Consider the following 18,521-nt stretch of genomic DNA (forward strand, 5'->3'; position numbering starts at 1 on the left):
GGGTATATATATAAACCCAACACCAAAAAAGATGAGAAGCTATGTAAAATGTAAATAAAAACAGAATGCCATGAATTATTATTAATGACAACAGAACATATAAAACATAAAATATTTGTACTTAGAAAATGTACCAAGTCTTTCTGAAAACTATGGACATCACACCCTCTGGACTAAAGAGGAGAGGGAATATCTGACTTGTTATCAGCGTTCAGTTTAAAAGCCTGTCTGATGGTATGGGGGTGCCTCAGTGCCTATGGTACTGCACATCTGGAAAAGCCCCATCACTGCTGAAATGCATATCCGGGTTTTAGAGCAACATATGCTCCTATCCAGACAATGCCTTTTTAGGGAAGGTCTAAACTGCATACTACATCTACTACAACAGCATGGCTCCATAGTAGAAGAATCCAGGTGCTGAGGACATTTCACCAATTGAAAACATTTAGTGTATCATGAAATGGAAAGAGTGACGAAGATCCAGGACTGTTGAGCAGCTAGAATCCTGTATCAGATAAGAATGGGACAACATTTCTCTCCAGCAGCTCATTTCACAGATGTTTATGGACTGTTATTAAAAGAAGAGGAGATGCTACGTGATTGTGAACATGACCCTGTTCCAACTTTTTCAAGCCGTGTCGCTGCCATCAAATTAAAAATAACCTTTTTCTTGAAATGGTATGTTTTCTCAGTTTAAACATATGTTTTCTATCTTCTGCTGCAAATTTAATATGGGCTTATGAAATCTGCACATCATTGCATTCTGTTATTTGCATTTTCCAGAGCATCCCAACTTTTTTTGGAACTGGAGTTGTACTTCTTATTAGCCAGCAAAATAAACAACATGCTGACAACTCGGGTAGATGTGTAGAGTGCACACAAATACCTCCTACCGCAGCGCTCCCTTATTAAAATAAAAAGCACCGCTCAGTTCAATCAGACAAGTGCTGTAACCAGCCAGTGACAGAAAAAAAAACCTCATCACGCAGGAGCCGTCACACGCCAACTCCATTTGTTCTCTTCAGGTTGCAGAAATAATTCTCTCTCCAGCACAACACCTTTACATAAATAAGTCATCATCTACAATAATGCACACGGACACACCTGCTAGTCTTTATTTACTGCGTTTTCTTTGTTCTCCAATGTCTTTTCTGCTTCATGTTTATTCTATTGAGCAACATGAAAGACAAATTCACGACTTGTTATCTTAAGGCAAATCATATATTTACTGGGAAAACACAGCTGACACCTTACCCTTTTAAATTTGTTTACTGGTGATATACACACACTACTGAGGCTGTGATGAATAATAAATGACGCTATCAAAGCACAAGGTAAATTATGGTGAAAGAATAAAGCATCACCTCTGAGTGAAATCAACATTTGGTGTGGAAAAACAACTTGAGAGAAGTGCTAACATTACAAACGGACTGAAATCCCACAAAAAAAAACAAAAAACAACCACTTTAATCTCAGCATGGAGTTTTCTCTGCAGTGTGCGGTGACACAGATGTTCAGTTAGAGCTTTGAGGATGGGAGCGTGAAACACAAAACAAATTTAACAGATTATTAACTTGTTGATTTCTTTTCACCAATTTAAACCCATTTTCTCCAGTCTTCCTCTAAATAAATGTAGCGTTGATTAAATCTGCTTCTTCACAACATTTCCTCCTTTCATTAGTGGTCTGAAACTCCATCAGAATGGCTATTCATTAGTAGGGATGGGTATCGAAAACCGGTTCTTGTTGAGAACCGGTTCCCACTGTTTCAATTCCTTGGAATCGTTTGCCACTTTTAAAAACGATTCCCTTATCGATTCCAGTCGCCCCGAATGACGTCATCACGTTGAGTAGCGTCTTTTACCCAGTAGGAAACACGGCGCCTGAGCGGCACAAACGCTCAGAAGTTTGGTTACACTTTATGAGAAAGGATGACAACAGGGCAACGTGCAATACTTGCAAAGTAGAGATTTCATCAAAGGGAGGAAACACTACGAATATGCAAAAGCATTTGCTCAAAAAACACGCGATTGCTTTCAACGAATGTCGTGTTTTTGATCCGCTCCGGACTAGCGAAGCTCAACCCAGCAGCAGCGGTAGCGTTTCCACGTCCTCTCCCGTTAATACTGCAGGTAACTAATCAATTAGCATTGCATATTATGTTAGCGCGATTTACCTTATTACAAAACCTGCTATTACTGTGCGTTGCATTTAGATAACCATGATGAGAGAGACAGAGTCTGGCTGGCTCAGATGCTGGCAGTTCTCGCTGCAGTCTACCGGTAGCGTCTCCTTTCAGGCCAGGATAGACGAATGTCACCGAGCAGTGTCTAAGTTTGTGGTCAAAGGCTTCCACCCATTTGCCACAGCAGATGCCCCCGATTTCACTTTGGTAAGTGAATGTGTTTAATTGTAGGCAGGGACATTACTGGATATTCTTGTGTAATTGCTACAAAATAATTTATGTTAAACTTTGTTATTGCTACAGGAGAATATTTATTTTATTATTTTACATATACGTTTTTTTTCCTGGGGACCCTGTGACACCCCATTGAAGAGCCGTAGGCTGTGGATCTCTTAAGATCCCACTGTTGGGTTTGTAAGGCCATGTTACTCCTAAATTTCTATCTTGTTCAAAGAGAAGATATAAAACAAAGTTCTAAGCTAATCGACCTTAGTGTTCTCCTTTTTTAAAAATAAGAATCGATAAGAGAATCGATAAGGAATCGAATCGTTAAACAGAATCGAAAATGGAATCGGAATCGTTAAAATCTTATCAATACCCATCCCTATTCATTAGTCTGCATATTTAATGCTCACTTCTGAAAAATATGATTCCTGTTTCGCAGAAACCGAAACGAGAGCAGGAGATGATGCAGTGGCGGGCAATGCATCAGATGATGTCCAACTTTGAAGAAAAGCTGCTCGTCTTTCAGGTTATCTTTCGATAACTTTTCCTGCATGAGCAGACTGCATAAGAAGGGGATGTAAAAACCACTTAAGTAGAATTGGTTTTGCCCATCCACGTGAAGGATGATCACACAAATATTAAAATTCAGTCCTCATCGATTCAATCGCTCGGTTTGTGAGATCACGAAAGACAGAAAAATCTGACACATGTCGCTCAAACCTTTTCCCGCAGTACTGAAGGCTCTGAAGCTCCAATTTGTGTAACTCATACATGAATGTGCCCCAAATCAAATGATCTGTGGATCCTATTTCGCCTAATTTCCATCTGTCTGCCAACCTAAACAACACAAGTTAATCACCGCTTTGCAGCCAGCTAACTTTGCAGCTATATTTGGAACAAATATGTATATAGCCCAGTAGATGGAGCTGTATAGTCTAACCTAGCGAGAGTGACCATGTGCAAAGATGTGAGGTCTGACCATATGCAACTGCAAATTCAGTACCAATGAAGACTTTTTAATTTGGAGCCTGTCATGGAGTAATGCTGCAGACTTCATGGGGAAATGTGGTCGTTCAATTTCATCCTTGAGACCAGTACAGATATAACATCTTAGTAAGCCACGCACCAACTATCCTGTGTTCTGTAAGCTGAGGTTATAATAAAACAGACCAATACAACTAGATCTACAACTACATCCATTGCATACCAAACAACTGAATATGGCACAAAAACCTTAAAGTTGCTGCAGAAAACATAAAACAGAGTTTTAATTGTAAATGTTATACCCCTTAATTTGGGCTTTGAGGATAAGTGAAAACTTGTTTATATAAACTTATAGATCTACATTTATAGTCTATTAATTAAACTAAAAGTCTCGACACAAGCTGAGAATTTTGATTCCTGCTTTTCTGAATCTAAAAGTAAATTGTTGTGCATTTTGTCTCAAAAAAAATTAACATAATGAAAAAATAGCAGCAGAGTTAAACTGATTAGCTATTGGGCTATTAATGTTTTTTCTTGTTAAAACACATGTGGACTTTTTATCAATAAATATTTTATCAGACACCTCATTGATATGAGCAGTTTATTGTTATGCTCTAAAGAGTTGTAAAATGTAATTCAGAGGATTGGTTAAAAGAGAAAAAAAACCCAAACCCATCACAGATGTCAGTCAAACTTGTAGAGAGCAGAGAACTCTCTGAATTTTAACAAGGAAATCTATCAGCCTACTGCTGACAAAACATCTCAAAGCATCCAGCCATCTATTTTTTTAACACTCCCGATCTTGCTGAGGGTCGCAAGAACATGCAACCAATCACAGCATGTGTAGAGCGGCCGCTGAGATGTAATCTAAGCAGGTCACCTGGGTTAACACACAGGCACAGACCTCTGCACGTCCCATTCTATGGGCGTTTCAGAGTTTACTTAACCTGTATGTCTCTGGATTGTCTCAACATCTCAGAATTCTACAGACAACTGAGAATATCCACACCAAAAACCAAAAATACAGTTTTACACAACTTCACATTTGCCAGCATTTTGATAAAAGCACACGAACAAACATTATCTGCCTCTGCTATGTTATGCTACTGTACTCACGACACTCTTACATAAACTGTCAATAATCCTCTCCATCTCGCTGAGTTCACAAAGCAGTGCTAAATTATTGATTAGCATTAATTAGCAATGACCTGGAGGGATAGATCTAATGACAAAGAAATTCCAAGTAGATTAGGTATCCTCCTTTGAACTGGCGGATTATATTTGCTTTAGGTCATTGTATCAAAAGGACAGGAATCCATTTCATAAAAAAGAAATATGCAATATCTATCGAAATAAACATCTATATCACTTGTCTTTCAGAAGAAATTTATAAAATAAATTGCTAATGCTTCTGAAAATATTCATAACCAAAGAACGTGCTGCTTTTTTTCAGGAGGTTTTGACATCTAACAACACACACACACACACACACACACACACACACACACACACACACACACACACACACACACACACACACGAAGAGGGAAAACTGAGAATTATATTTTAAACTAACTGAACCTGTGAACCAGCTCACCTTGATTTGAGAAGCGATGGTAAAGTTTGTAGGTAAACAAGTAGTACCTCCACAGGCAGGCACTGCGTGTGATAGCTGCAGACCTGAGTACAGACAGTAGAAACTCCCAGTTGCTGGGCGTGGTGGGCTAGCTCTACCCCTCTCTGCAGCACAGGGTTGAAGATGTGTGTGTAGAGCTGCCACTGCACTATAGCATTGCCCCTCTGAGTTAGGTGGCACACATGGCCAGCTATCTGCTGACTAAGCTGCCAGTCCTCACCAAACACTAGCTCTTGGTAGGCCTCCAGAGCATTCCACTTCCACAGCATATCCTCAGTGCCCCCTCCACTTGGCAGAATACCCTGGGAGCGGTAACACAGGCTGGTAGAAATAGCTGAAGGTTCCCCGTGCTGCAATGTCTCCTCCAGGCCTGGCAGCTGGCTGCTATCCAGAGTGCAGATGTTACATGAGGCCAGCTTGGCTTTTTCTGAAGGCTGTCCCCCACCAAGCTGGTCTAAGATCAGTCTCCCCAGGACACTAAGAACATGAGACTGGTAACTACGCAGCCGTGGAGCTTTAAAGGCATCGAGTAAAGGTCCTACGACTGAACGGGGGTCCATACAACAGCAGATTCCAACAGCCTGCACCCCAGCCAATACCTGCAACACACCTGGCCCGCTGGGGGACAGGCGCTGTAGGAGCCGCAGGCACTGGTGGGCACAGGCAGCCAAGCAGCAGCAGCGCTCAGGATAACGTACTGCTTCACCCTCCATCTCTCCTCCGCCTTCTCCATCCTCTTCAAAGGGGTTGCGCCTAGCAGCTTGCTTGAAAGCAGAGACGGGCAAACCTGACAAGTCTCTGTGATGATGCAGGAAGTGGGAATATTCACAGCGACGATGGCGCCTTCGGGCACACACAGACTGATGCAGCTGCTCTGACTTTGCCTTCTTTACAGCACTGACAATCTTGAAGACCCCTGCAATGAGGCCTCGTAGCCTCTCTGAGGCTTCACCTCCAACTTTAGAATCTCTGGCTCTGCCAAGTCCCTCCAATCGAAGCACTGTAGTCTCAAAGAGCTCCAGGCCACGGTGCTGAACAAACTCATGGATGAGCTCTAGAGCCTGACTAAAGAAAAAAGGGTTGGGAGTGGAAGCCTGCAGGCAACCCAGCAGCACTTGCAGTACTCCTTCTAAAAGTTCTGGAAGCAGTAGCGCTCTGTGGCGATAACGAGAGAATGAGAAGTCATCCTGTACTTCCTGTAGAGTCTTCTTGGGCCGAGGAGCAAAAGGGTTACTCTGTCTGTCCAAGCAGCTCCGGATTTTGAGAGTGGCTCGCAGCAGGTCTGTTAGACTACGTCTCAGGCTGTCTGGAAGGCTGTCATTCTGACTCACATCCACAGACATCAGGTGCAAGATGGTTCGTAGTAGCATTCTCTGAACTAGTGCAATTGGCTCCTCTGTCCAGCCTCCAGCAAGCTCCTCTGGTCCTGCTCCTCCTCCACCCCCTGGACCACAACAATCTCCAAATTCAGTAAGGATCTCTGTGAGAGTAGGTACAACGCTGACAGCCAGGCCAGGGTTGTGGTTGATGCTCATGTCAAATTTACACACTTTCTCCAACAAGGAAAGCAACACATGGCAGAGATCAAAAGGCGAGTTTTCCATTCGATTGAATATTGATATTGCAGCTGGGTCTGTTAGGGTTTCGCTGTCAGCCATCTGGGATCCAGGGGCTCTGGGATGTGGGTATGGGGCACTCATGGTTTCTGTGGTGGTGCCGGTGGACGTGAACTGCGAGGCGTCTGATCGATGATGCTGACAGCTTACCTGGATGGTGGAGCCATGTGATCTTCGGCTCCGTGCACTACCTGGGCCAGTTTTGTCTTCAGAGTTGGCTTCTGAATCTGAGGTAGAAACCTGAGACTTGCGAGCATCTTTCACAGAGTATCTCTGCGCTGTCCGCCGGGACCTCCGTGACTTCCAGGTACTGCTGGCAACACGGGATCTCTTCCCAGAGGTCTGCTCATCTGTTGCAGCCTTCAGCCCTGTTCTGAGAGGGATGGCCTTCACCTCCCGGTTCAGGAATACCTCCAGCAGGGACGGCAGGGTGAAATCTGTCAATACATAGAATACATATCTATCATACTTGTTCTAGGTGCATGCAAATCGCAAAAAAGTAAGAAAATCCCACAAAGTGAGAGTATTGTTTTTTTTGTTTTAATATTTAGACAAGCACTTGATCCTGGTGTCTACAGATAAAGGTGACATACTTAAACAAGACCAAAATAAACCTTTTCAACAAAAATATCAATAGATGTGAAATGCTTGTGTGGATAAAATATAGTAACCTTTCAAACTACTATGGCACCCTGTATAAGAAAAAAAAATCTTATACAGGGTTTCCCCAGCAAATCTAAATGGAATGGAATAGAAAGTCTTTTTCTTTATGACCAAGCCATTCAACACCACCTCATTTTTTTTGTTTTTGTACCATTCCTTGGTTGATTTCTTTGAGTCCTTAGAAGCATTATCCTATTAAATGGTCCTACATTGTTTAGACATTCAGACTACAATCTGAGGACTCAGACTGCGCTTTGAGTGCTCAGATTAAGTAGAAAAGTGCCAGTCCTTTTACCATTTACAAATAGCTTACATCATCATCAACAAGTAAGCTTTGATAGTGAAAAATGAAAGTTAAAGCCCTGCCAACAAGCTGCCAAATCCCTGAGGCAGAGGAGCAACCTCAAGCCGTACCATTTTCACCACCATGCTTCACAGTTTGAATGGGGTTATTTTCATCAAAAGCTGTCTTTGGCCTGTGCTCTGCATCCTATCATTACTGTGACCACACAATATTCCAAAAGGTAAGCTCTTTGCCCATATGTTCACTGGCAAGCTGCAGCTTTAATGTTGTTTTTGGATAGAAAAGACTTGTATTGGCCCTGCACCCATGCAAGTTAAAATTGCTTTCTGATTGTAAATACATGCACTTTGTCACCGATAGTTGAAATAGTTACCTGCAGATCCCGAGATAAAATCTGGGAGGGTTCATTGGGCCTTTTATTATTCATTTCTTTTTACGCATCAAGTGATCTTGATCTGAACTTGCTGGAGCCAATCATTGTTATGTGTACTATGACTAAATGGTAAATGGCCTGTATTTATATAGCGCTTTACTAGTCCCTAAGGACCCCAAAGCGCTTTACATATCCAGTCATCCACCCATTCACACACACATTCACACACTGGTGATGGCAAGCTACATTGTAACCACAGCCACCCTGGGGCGCACTGACAGAGGCGAGGCTGCCTGACACTGGCGCCACCGGGCCCTCTGACCACCACCAGTAGGCAACGGGTGAAGTGTCTTGCCCAAGGACACAACGACCGAGGCTGTCCAAGCCGGGGCTCGAACCAGTAACCTTCCGATTACAAGGCGACCTCCCAACTCTTGAGCCACAATCACCCTGACTAACTCGTAGGTATCCCCTCAGGTTTTCTCTTAAAACCTGACTGCGACTGGAGTGATTATACCACAAACTCCCACAGAAAGGAAAAAACCCACCCTAGATCTCACAAACGCTGGATTCCATTTATGTGGATCTGATAGTGTTACATATGTACAGGTGTATTTTGTTGCAAGTGTCTGATATTTATTTACTGATTTAATATAGGCAAATGTTTAATGCAGTCAAGTTGTTACATTTTGGGTTTAAATACACTTGTATTAATTGGTATTGCTTCAAAGAGTACAAAATGTTATCTGTACAAATACCAAAAAGGCAACATTTTTCATGGGACTACCTATAGACAGCTGCTGAGTATACTTGTAGACGTATACTCAGCAGCTGTAAATGTCACATTTTAGTATTTGACACGTAATGTTAGACACCAGCCTGACAAATATTTATTTTTAAATATCAAAAATATTACTTCCTAAGTGTAATGCTCAGCTGCATCTCAGCAGCCGTACCTTGTTTGCTCAAACTCTCAGTAAGCAAGAATTAATTAAAGTAAAAATGTCTAGGGTGCATGTTAGAAAGGATCGGCAGCCCTGTACTAAATGCCAGTGTCATCTGGAGGTCACAGGACTCTGTAATCACTGCTCTTCTCCCATTCTGTGGCTGCTTGTGCTTGCAATACTAACATCATTCACAATGTCGTAAATGGTTAAAATTGATTAATCCGTTGTGAAACAAGTACAGTAGAAAGTTTGTGTTGTGCAAGTACAGCCCTGAGGTAAAAATAAGTAATTCAATAAGGACATTAGAGACGCAATTTAAAGTCAAAACCAATTTCAGTGTCTTCACATACAGTAGTGTGCAAAACTCTTGAGCTTCCCCCCAATTTTTATCGGTTTCCAAGGAGACAAAGTTTTGTAATTTTTTTTAAAGTGGTCTTGACCAGCAGTTCTCCAGAGTTTATGGGCTTTGTGGGCTGTATTTCAGTCAGTGGTGTTAGGGATCTTTTCAAAATAGATTTAATTATCAATTAGGGCTGCCACAAACGATTATTTTGATAGTCGACTAGTCACCGATTATTTTTGTGATTAGTCGACTAATCAGATCATCATCCATTGGACGTACAGCGTACAGCTTATTGCACCAGCAGCATCTGGTCTTATATAACTATCATTAGCTTACAGCTTGAAGTGTTTGTGCTAACTAAAAATAAAGACAAGATGGTAGTTTATTAATTTTTAATGAAATTTGCAGATTGTTTCGGTGAAGTTTAATAAACTCCTTGCTTTCTAAAATATAACAGGACACCGGAGTATATTATCCAGTGTCTCAAACTTCTGATGATCAGCTGTCTGCTTGAAGTTTATTTAGCTGTGCAAAAACTATAACTTTAATCTTAGCCAAACCGATTTACTCAGGAACAAATAAAATACTAAAGAAAGCCAAACAATAACATTTTAAGTTATCTAAGTGACTTATATATCATGTTTAACCTGAGTAGCGAAAGACAGTGGTGGGTTTGAAAACGATTTGCCGGGAGTCCGGTGTTCTCACGGCTCTAGTTAGTCTTGCCCCCGCCTAGCTAACGAGCTAGTGGGTAACAGACGTCTCCGAAAACGTCGGAGAGCTTTTGAAAATATGTGGTGTCTTGATAAACTGAGCAGATATTTGAGGTTTACACAGCTACATTCTCGCCTGAAAATATGTTAAACGTTTATTTTGTGACCCAGAAAGAATAATAGGAGTAAAGTTAAAACTAACTAGCTGCCGCCATTGTTGACAGCTGCGCTATGAATTCTGGGACACAGCTTCTTCTTCTTCGGGGTTTAACGGCAGCTGGCATCCTTGTACATGCAGTGCTGCCATCTTCTGTTTCAGTCCGTTATTACACCCTTAAATCCTACTACTCATTCCTGCGTCCTTTGTGTTCTTACAAAGCTTCAAACGATGCGTCGACTATTAAATTAGTCGTCGACGATTTTAATAGTCGACATAATCGTGACTAGTCGACTAATCGTGGCAGCCCTATTATCAATGCAAAAACTATGGTAATGGCTTCATTTTTCAGCTTGAAAATGATCCCAAACACACTGCCAGAGCAGTAAAAGCATAAGCATGGATAGAAAAACACAGCTGAAGACTATTGGTCAAGGACCTCGACATTATTGAAGGAGTGTGGGATTGTCTTAACAGAGAACAGAATAAAAGGCAGCAAACATCCAAAGAAACTGGAGAACTATTCCTGAAGGCTACTTAAAGAAATTACAAAGAAGCTCAACTAAAGCTGTGCAAAAGAATAAAGGTGAAAACTTTTAATGTTCACTTATATATGTTATTTCCATGTGTGTCTGCACATGTTTCCTTAAATCCTTGCATTCATTTCCCCATTCGCCAATGAAAATATAAAGAAATGAACAATGGGTAAAGACTCTTGCATATTACTGATAAACCCACCAAACCTGATGCTGGAAGACTGCTTGATAGTCTTGATGCATGCTCAATCATCCAGGTAAGTAAATCCCAGAAAGCTGATTGTGTTCATCTGAACGTAGCACTTTCAGTGGGAGAAACGTTTCGTCATTCATTCAAGTGACTTCTTCGGTCTCTTTTCTCCCATAATCAACTTTTTGGGATTGCTTGATAGTAATAATTTTTTAAGAATAATGTAAACGCTAGAACACGAAACAGAGTAACTATAATGGTTAGCTAATTTTATACTTATGAATTGGACACATTTAAAGGAAACTTTTTAGGTAATGTTACATTACACGTCATGTGTGGGCACTGACCTGGGGCTTTTTCCTCCTGCACAGGAATCTTCCAGACCAATGGGAGTAAAGACAGCAGCAGAGTGAGCAGTTCCTCGCGACAGGTCAGCTCCTGAGAGGGCAGCAAAGCACACTGAGTTTACCTAGAAAGCCTCTCTTTGCTTTTCCCTGTGGTCACACTCCAATGTCACACCAAGACACACCCACCACACTTGGTTTGCACTACTTTCAACAGTTAGAATGAATAGATTATTGCCAGACACAATAATCTGCCTTGCATCTAAATGTAACAAACTTAAAAAACTTCCTTCAGCTGGAAATAACGCATTTTTTTTTTTTTATAAGCACTTTTATTGAATTAGTTATTTAATCTCCAATGCAAGTGCGTCGAGGAGCAATGTAGCAGCTACATGACAGACTTACTTCTGAGACCTCGGGGAGCTCATGTCTATCCAGGGGATTCCTCCTCCAGGTGTTAATTAAAAATGATAAACCTACTCTTTCATGTGTGAATTAAACAGCTTTCTGATTTAGCAAAAACATACAGGATGTTTAGTTTATAGCGCACGCCGACTTAGACTGCATTAAAAAAAGAAAAAGTGCAATCCATTTCATTCCAGGATCATTTTGAGCATTTCAAAGTATTATATTCAGCTACTACTTTTTACAAATATGCATCTCCATTTATTGCAAAAGGTACATTTTGGATAATGAAGGGAGAAAATAAGCTGTTCTTCTCTTAACGATTCATAATAGAAGAGTATGAACACAACACCAAACACCTTTGCTGTGGAAATGCCCAAAGGAGAGTAATAATAGCATCCTTGGCAGAGGATGAAGTCCCACTCCTTCTGTGTTTCTAATTGGTGCTTCTCTTAGGTTTTTTCTGGTCCAGGGGTAAGTGAACATTATAGCCACAACTGTTTTCAGTTCTTTTTTGTCTCAAGTGTACTTGTTATTGAAATGTGAATACAGGGTAAGAGATATGGCCAACATGCCTATTTGCCTTGGCTCAAAACATCGGTGCTCCAGCGCAACCTTTGATGGTTCTGTTCTTTAGGACATCTCCAATTAGGGCTGAACGATATATCGCATTTGCGATAATATCGCGACATGATCAAGTGCAATTTTCTAACCGCAAAGGCTGCGATTATACTCTGGACATGTCCAAATTCATGGGCTGCATCCTCCTGAGGCCGCATTTGTAGACCGATTACGTCACAGCGATGCGCCGAAGGCTGTCCAAATTACTACCATATCCCAGAATTCATAGCGCGGCCCAGCCAAACTCCAGTTTCCAGCAATGGCGGCCGCTACTAAGTTTTAAAATTACTCATACTAATCTTTCTGGGTCACAAAATAAACTTTTAACATATTTTCAGGCGAGAAAGTAGTTGTGTAAACATCGAATATCTGCTCGGTTTATCAAGATATCCCATATTTGCAAAAGTGCTTCGACGTTTTCAGAGGCGTCTGCTACCCACCAGCTCGACAGCTAGCCGGGAGCTCGAGGGTTACTGATGCGGCCGAGAACGGCACAACTCCCGGCACATCATTTTCAGATCACCGCGGAGTTTCGCTGCTCGGGTTAAACGTAATATATAAGTCACTTAGACAACCTAAAAATGTTATTGTTGGGCTTTTTTCAGTGTTTTGTTTGTTCGTGAGTAAATCGGTTTGGCTGAGATTAAAGTTATTAGATTAGATAAAATAAAACTTTATTAATCCCCCGGGTGGGTTCCTCCTTGGTTTTCACACAGCTGACTAAACGTCAAACAGAAAACTTATTAAACAGAAGTATGAGACAGTCGAGAATTTACACCAGTGTCTGGTTATATTTTAGATAGCAAGAAGCAGACGGCCGAGTTTATTAAACTCCACCGAGACAGCGGTGACGCTAATCAGAAGGCTAGACCGTCCAATTTCACGCCTTTAAACTTTAAAGGCGTGTTTGTGTGTGTGTTTATACAATTGCTATTATGTTTGCACTTTATGTGTAATGTTACTGACTGCAGAGATCAGTAAGATGTGTGTATTTTTTATTTATTAGTTTTATTTATTTAATATTATTTTTTAATTGAATGACTGTCTAGTAGTTCACAGATGTCGAAAAACTGAGTGTGGTAAAGCCACTGATTTTTTTTATGTATATTTCTGCAATCTGCACATTGTACTGACTTTCATTTTAATGTTTACACCAGGGTTCCTTGTCAGCACTTTATGCTCAGATGTTTGTAAGCTAAAAATAAACTATTGTGTATGTTCAAATATACTGTTGTGATTGAAGAAGTTAAATAAAAATGTCAGTCATCAATTCATGCATCACCTCATGTCATCATAACAGAGGTCTGTCTTCCAGGAAAGAACAGTTTAAAATTAATGTAATATAGTATTGGCCATACTATATGATGTATTGCTTGTCTTTGTTTAATAATACAGAAGACAAAGACCTTAAAAAATAATCGCATATCGCATCGCAATCGCAATATTGGGGCAAAAAATCGCAATTAGATTATTTTCCATAATCGTTCAGCCCTATCTCCAATGGGTGTGTCAACGTTAACTGTTTGCAGACAGAAATGACTCACACCGACATTCAGTAAGTAAATGCAAGTCACATATCCAGTAGTATCTTCACTAGATATTCTGTTAGTATTACTCTGGAATTTTTCAAATACTTTTACTACCATTTATTGATGACTTCTGTAATACATTTTTTTCTAGCTGTAGTATATGTAGTAATCATTTGAAAGGTAAACCATTAAGGTGAAATCAAAGAGCCGACACAAGCCTGACGCTTAACACATCAACACACAACCTTAATTTAAAAGGGAACAAAAAATAATTTAATAAAACCCTCAAATCAATAGGATGTTACATGGTTGACTACAGGACTCCTGTTCTGCTAATGTAAAGACTAATAACACTTCTACTGTTAAAGAGAATTTTACAGAGTAGATCTGAATCATCTAAACCAACAGAGTGAAGGTGACACAGTCTGGGAGGACATAACAACTGTGTGGAATAAACACTACTCAAAATACATTTTCTCACACACTAGGTCTATGATTTAAAACCTGATTTGTTCGAAAAGTTTAAGTTCTTCATAATGTGTCTCTGAAGGCTTTATTCCACTTGGGATGCTGCTGATGCACACAGCTGCACATGGATGCTTTACACTGAAGGCTTGGACAAAAATAGAAAATTTACTTCAAATTAGCTAAAAGATATGAATAACATGAGGCAGTGGGGACACTGACAAACAGTTCTTTTTTTTCAAGAAAACACTTGATATAGACAGGTCATTTTTCCCGAAATCTTTTTCTCACACAAACTATCAAGGGGAAGCGCTCCAGCAGTCATGTGAAAGCTGCAAAAACCAACCATAAATAAACAAATAAACAAATGAAAAATCTCCTAAACTCTTTCTTGACACAAAAAACACTCACAGACCAAATCAATATATAAGAAACACACAGTGCGCTCCAGTGTGAGCTCCAAGGTGAAGTTGAAGACTGGTACACAAGTGTGTAGGCAGAAAAAACCCTGCATTCTGTCATAGCCTGGTGCCAGTTAACAGAGGAAACAAAAACTGTGTCTAAAAGAGGCACATCCTATTTAACAGGAGCACCACAAAAAAGGCCTCAACTTACCCTCATAGACAGTGGGTAGGAAACTTTGGCCTTCATTTATTTCTATGTACTAATATTGTTCAGACCACATCACAAAGAATTTTCCGAGGAATTGTCTTTTATGATCTATTATAAAAATGCACACACACAGTCTAGCTATCTTTGTGAGGACCAAAATCTGCATTCTACTATACTTACCATCACTTGTGAGGACACACAAACGGGTCCTCACAAATTTGATGGTATTTAAAGGCATTTTGAGGCTCAAAATGTGGTTTTAGTGTCAGGGTTACAATTAGGTTATGTTTAGGTTCAGGGTTAGGCATTCATTTTTAATGGTTAGGGTAAGCAGCTAGGGAAAGCATGATGTCAATCAAGGTCCTCACTAAGATAGCTGAATGGGCTTGTGTGTGTGTGTGTGTGTGTGTGTGTGTGTGTGTGTGTGTGTGTGTGTGTGTGTGTGTGTGTGTGTGTGCGCGCGCGTGCGCGCGCGCATTTTTAAGTGCAACTCATATATTCTATAAAGACTTGCATCAATAATTTGCATATAGCAGAAGCAGAAAGACCGTCTCTCAGCAATCATTCATGTCATCAACAGCGTGTGGGCATCGCCAGTTTCCTCTTATGATAAAACCGTCTTGTAAGTTGTGCAAACACCAGAAGCAGATGTATTGTAGGAGCCTAAATTGCCTTTGAACAAACAGAAAATACTGGCTCTGTGGTAGTAAAAGAATTGGCTATAATGCCTGGAAGTCCCCTAATGTGAATAAAGGTTCTAGAAGCATAGAAAAGCAGTCAATTCAATCCAGCGTTATTTATATATCACCACATCACAACAGTAGTCACCTCCAGGCACTTAAAAAAAAGCATAGAGAAAGTTACTGACAACCATCAAACTCCAGGAAATTTTCAAATATACAGCATGCTCAACTAAATCCCATCTTGTTCACTCTTAAAATGTTATCGCGTCTTATAAATGCATAATGGTCATTAAATATCTCCATTCTCTCATTTCTGTCATGTGCTTTAACTATATTGCATCTCTCTACTGCAAAGTCTATCTGCAGTTTCTCCTTGATCAAGAGATTAGATGCTGCAAGAGGCGGCAAGTGAAGAGAAATTTGAATCTGATACGCTGGTGTTGGCAAAGCTGCATAAATGATAAATGTTTGTGGGTTCTCTGTAACTACAGCACAGAAAGGTTAACTTTTTGGGGAATTAAATACATAATGGATTTTTTTTCTATAATCAAAGTCAGGATGGGTGCACTTGACTTCTCCTTACCTGGTCAATGATCGAGTCCAGGGTACTGAGCAGCAGGAAGCCTCGTCCCCTGACCAGGTACTCGCCCAGAGCCACCATGTGACTTTCCTCCTCATCTTCCTCCCGTGCCTCCGATCTCTGGGCTACCGCACTGCAGAGCTGATGCACATCAGTCAAGAACTCCCGTGCCAGTGTGTTACTGGCCCCACTCATGTCTGAGCTACAACAGAAGACAAACATCAAAACACTCATAAATATTTCGGATTGTAGCATTATAATACTGAAAAACTCTGGTTTCCTTCTTCACAAGCATTAGTGGACAAACAGTAAAAATACACCTTGCTATTAGTGTGTTTGTAACTTAACTCGCTCAGACGAACGATAGTAAATTTCTCTCAAGTAAAAGAAAACACATGAATCACGTGAATATCCGATTTTAGCAAAAGCACTCACTTACGTCTAAAAAAGGACAAAAAACACTCCAAAAACAAACAAACAAATAATCCTTTTGCCATAATATGTTGAGATGGCTGTGAAGCTCTAACTAATGAGACAAAACAAGGATGTAATCACATTAGTTCAGCCTTTGTTTTGTAAAACTGCATTCCCTTTACAATCCACTGGTGACGTCAGATCTACGACACAAAACCATGGGATGAATGAAAAACCGCCAAACCCAACCCCCCTGAAACAGCCAGACTATACAAGGCATTGTATAAATGAGCAAAACAAATCAATGCTCCAATTACGCTCATTATGATCAAACATGAAACTGTTGATTCGTACTGATACCAAATCAAACAGGAAACTGTGCTTATTCTACTAAGAAAGCCATTTAGAGCGGCTCCAGGCTTGTATGTGCATGCCTGCTGCAACCACGTGCAGCATAAGCTGTAAACCACACACCTCCTTCAATCACCGTTTCAGAACAATTTCTGTAACACAGCACAACGCGAATTCAAGACACGGCCTCAGGACTGAGACATGATTAATTCCATCAGACAGATCCAATAACTCAGTGTTCACACTTGGATGTTTACATTTCACCTCTAATCCAAACCTGCGTACAATACAATAATCTACACACAGGAGGGCTTGGTTAATAAAATCTTCAACATGTACTTAATTTAAAAGAATAAAAAACACCCATTTCTGACACAAACCTCTGCAACACGCACAGTCCTTCTTATCTTACCAAATGTTACTGGGCCAAATAGTTTCCTTCCAGTCATCTTTTGTGTGCTGAAAGCTTGACTGCAGCTCTGCTGGCTGTATCTGCATACCATCTCACATGACTACTGACTGAATTTTCTGTTCTGCAGCACAAATTCCATTAAATTGGAATTTCAAATGGAAGCTTTCCAGATTCGCAGCAGATCAGCGTATCACATGAAAGCATGTGATGTCACATGGCGATGGGAGTGGCCCTCTGAGCTGATCAGCCTCCAGTGCCCCATACGAGACCTCAACCATCATTCATTGTAACTGCCTTTGTATCCTCCACTACAACAGCTGAGAGGTTTTCTTTAATGCACACAGAGCCCTGCAGAGGATACGCAGAGAAGGTGCCATAAGGGAAACTTTACACACAAAAAAAAAAGATATTTCTCAAACTTTTTGCTGTTTTCATCTTTACAAATTAACCTTGCACGGTGATGAATTTGAAATGCAAATTTTAATTACATTTTTCCCCAACTATTTCTAATTATACTTTTCCAATCAGTAAACACCATTTCCGTAAGATATTAAGTGTAAAAAACATGTTTATTTTTTAATTTATTGCAGTTCCAATATTGGTTCTAATTAAGGCCATGAGGTTTACACAATAAATAAATATTAAAAAATAAAAAAATAGCACTGTCGGAAAGAGGAGTGGGCTGCAGATATTCACTGCCGGCTAGACTCAGAAAAAGATAAGGTCACAAGAAGAAAGTAGATGAAGTGAACTGGCTAAAGAAAATAGAAAAGAGAGCGGCACATTTTAGAAAATCCAGCTGCAACACCTGGTTTTGTGAGCCAGGTCTAAAATTTTGCCTTTGTATAGATCTGCCTCTGCTTACAGAAGCTTTCTAACTGTCTCTGAGGACGCTTAACCTTTCCCAAGAAGCCTTCGCTACATTTGAGGTTGCCCACATTGAGCTGCTTTTATTTTCCCATCCTTTAATTTTCAAACGCTTTCAATAACTTGTAAACAAGTTGGGATTTCAACCTGAAATTCTAGAGACTTCCAGAAGTCTGATGTAATAAAGCGAATTGTGCTTCACTAATAGGTGGCACCACAACCTGAAAGCATTTTTATCTCATAACTGGCTGCATGAATTTGCATGTAATTTGGCTTGCATAATGCAGTTGCAACAAATCTAAATTTTTATAAATCTCAAATTGAACCTTTGGTACATGACTAAATATATCAGCTCGTTGACTAAATT

At 40.4% G+C, this 18,521-nt stretch overlaps 1 protein-coding gene across 2 annotated transcripts in view; it reads right to left on the reverse strand.

Moving 5' to 3' along the window:
* lyst (lysosomal trafficking regulator) overlaps positions 1 to 18,521 on the reverse strand; it is a 60,097-nt gene that overhangs the window by 29,830 nt on the left and 11,746 nt on the right. For both annotated transcript variants that reach the window (XM_085428605.1, XM_085428604.1), the window contains exons 3-5: positions 16,114 to 16,312; positions 11,219 to 11,309; positions 4,991 to 7,082 (exon numbers count right to left, since the gene is read on the reverse strand). In XM_085428605.1, coding sequence (XP_085284731.1) covers positions 4,991 to 7,082; positions 11,219 to 11,309; positions 16,114 to 16,312 — 2,382 coding nt within the window. The remainder of the gene's footprint in view (positions 1 to 4,990; positions 7,083 to 11,218; positions 11,310 to 16,113; positions 16,313 to 18,521) is intronic.

Source organism: Rhamphochromis longiceps, linkage group LG13 (assembly GCF_057381845.1).
Source record: "Rhamphochromis longiceps isolate RC_006_pf linkage group LG13, R_longiceps_female_GT1.1, whole genome shotgun sequence".
Taxonomy (NCBI): Eukaryota; Metazoa; Chordata; class Actinopteri; order Cichliformes; family Cichlidae; genus Rhamphochromis; species Rhamphochromis longiceps.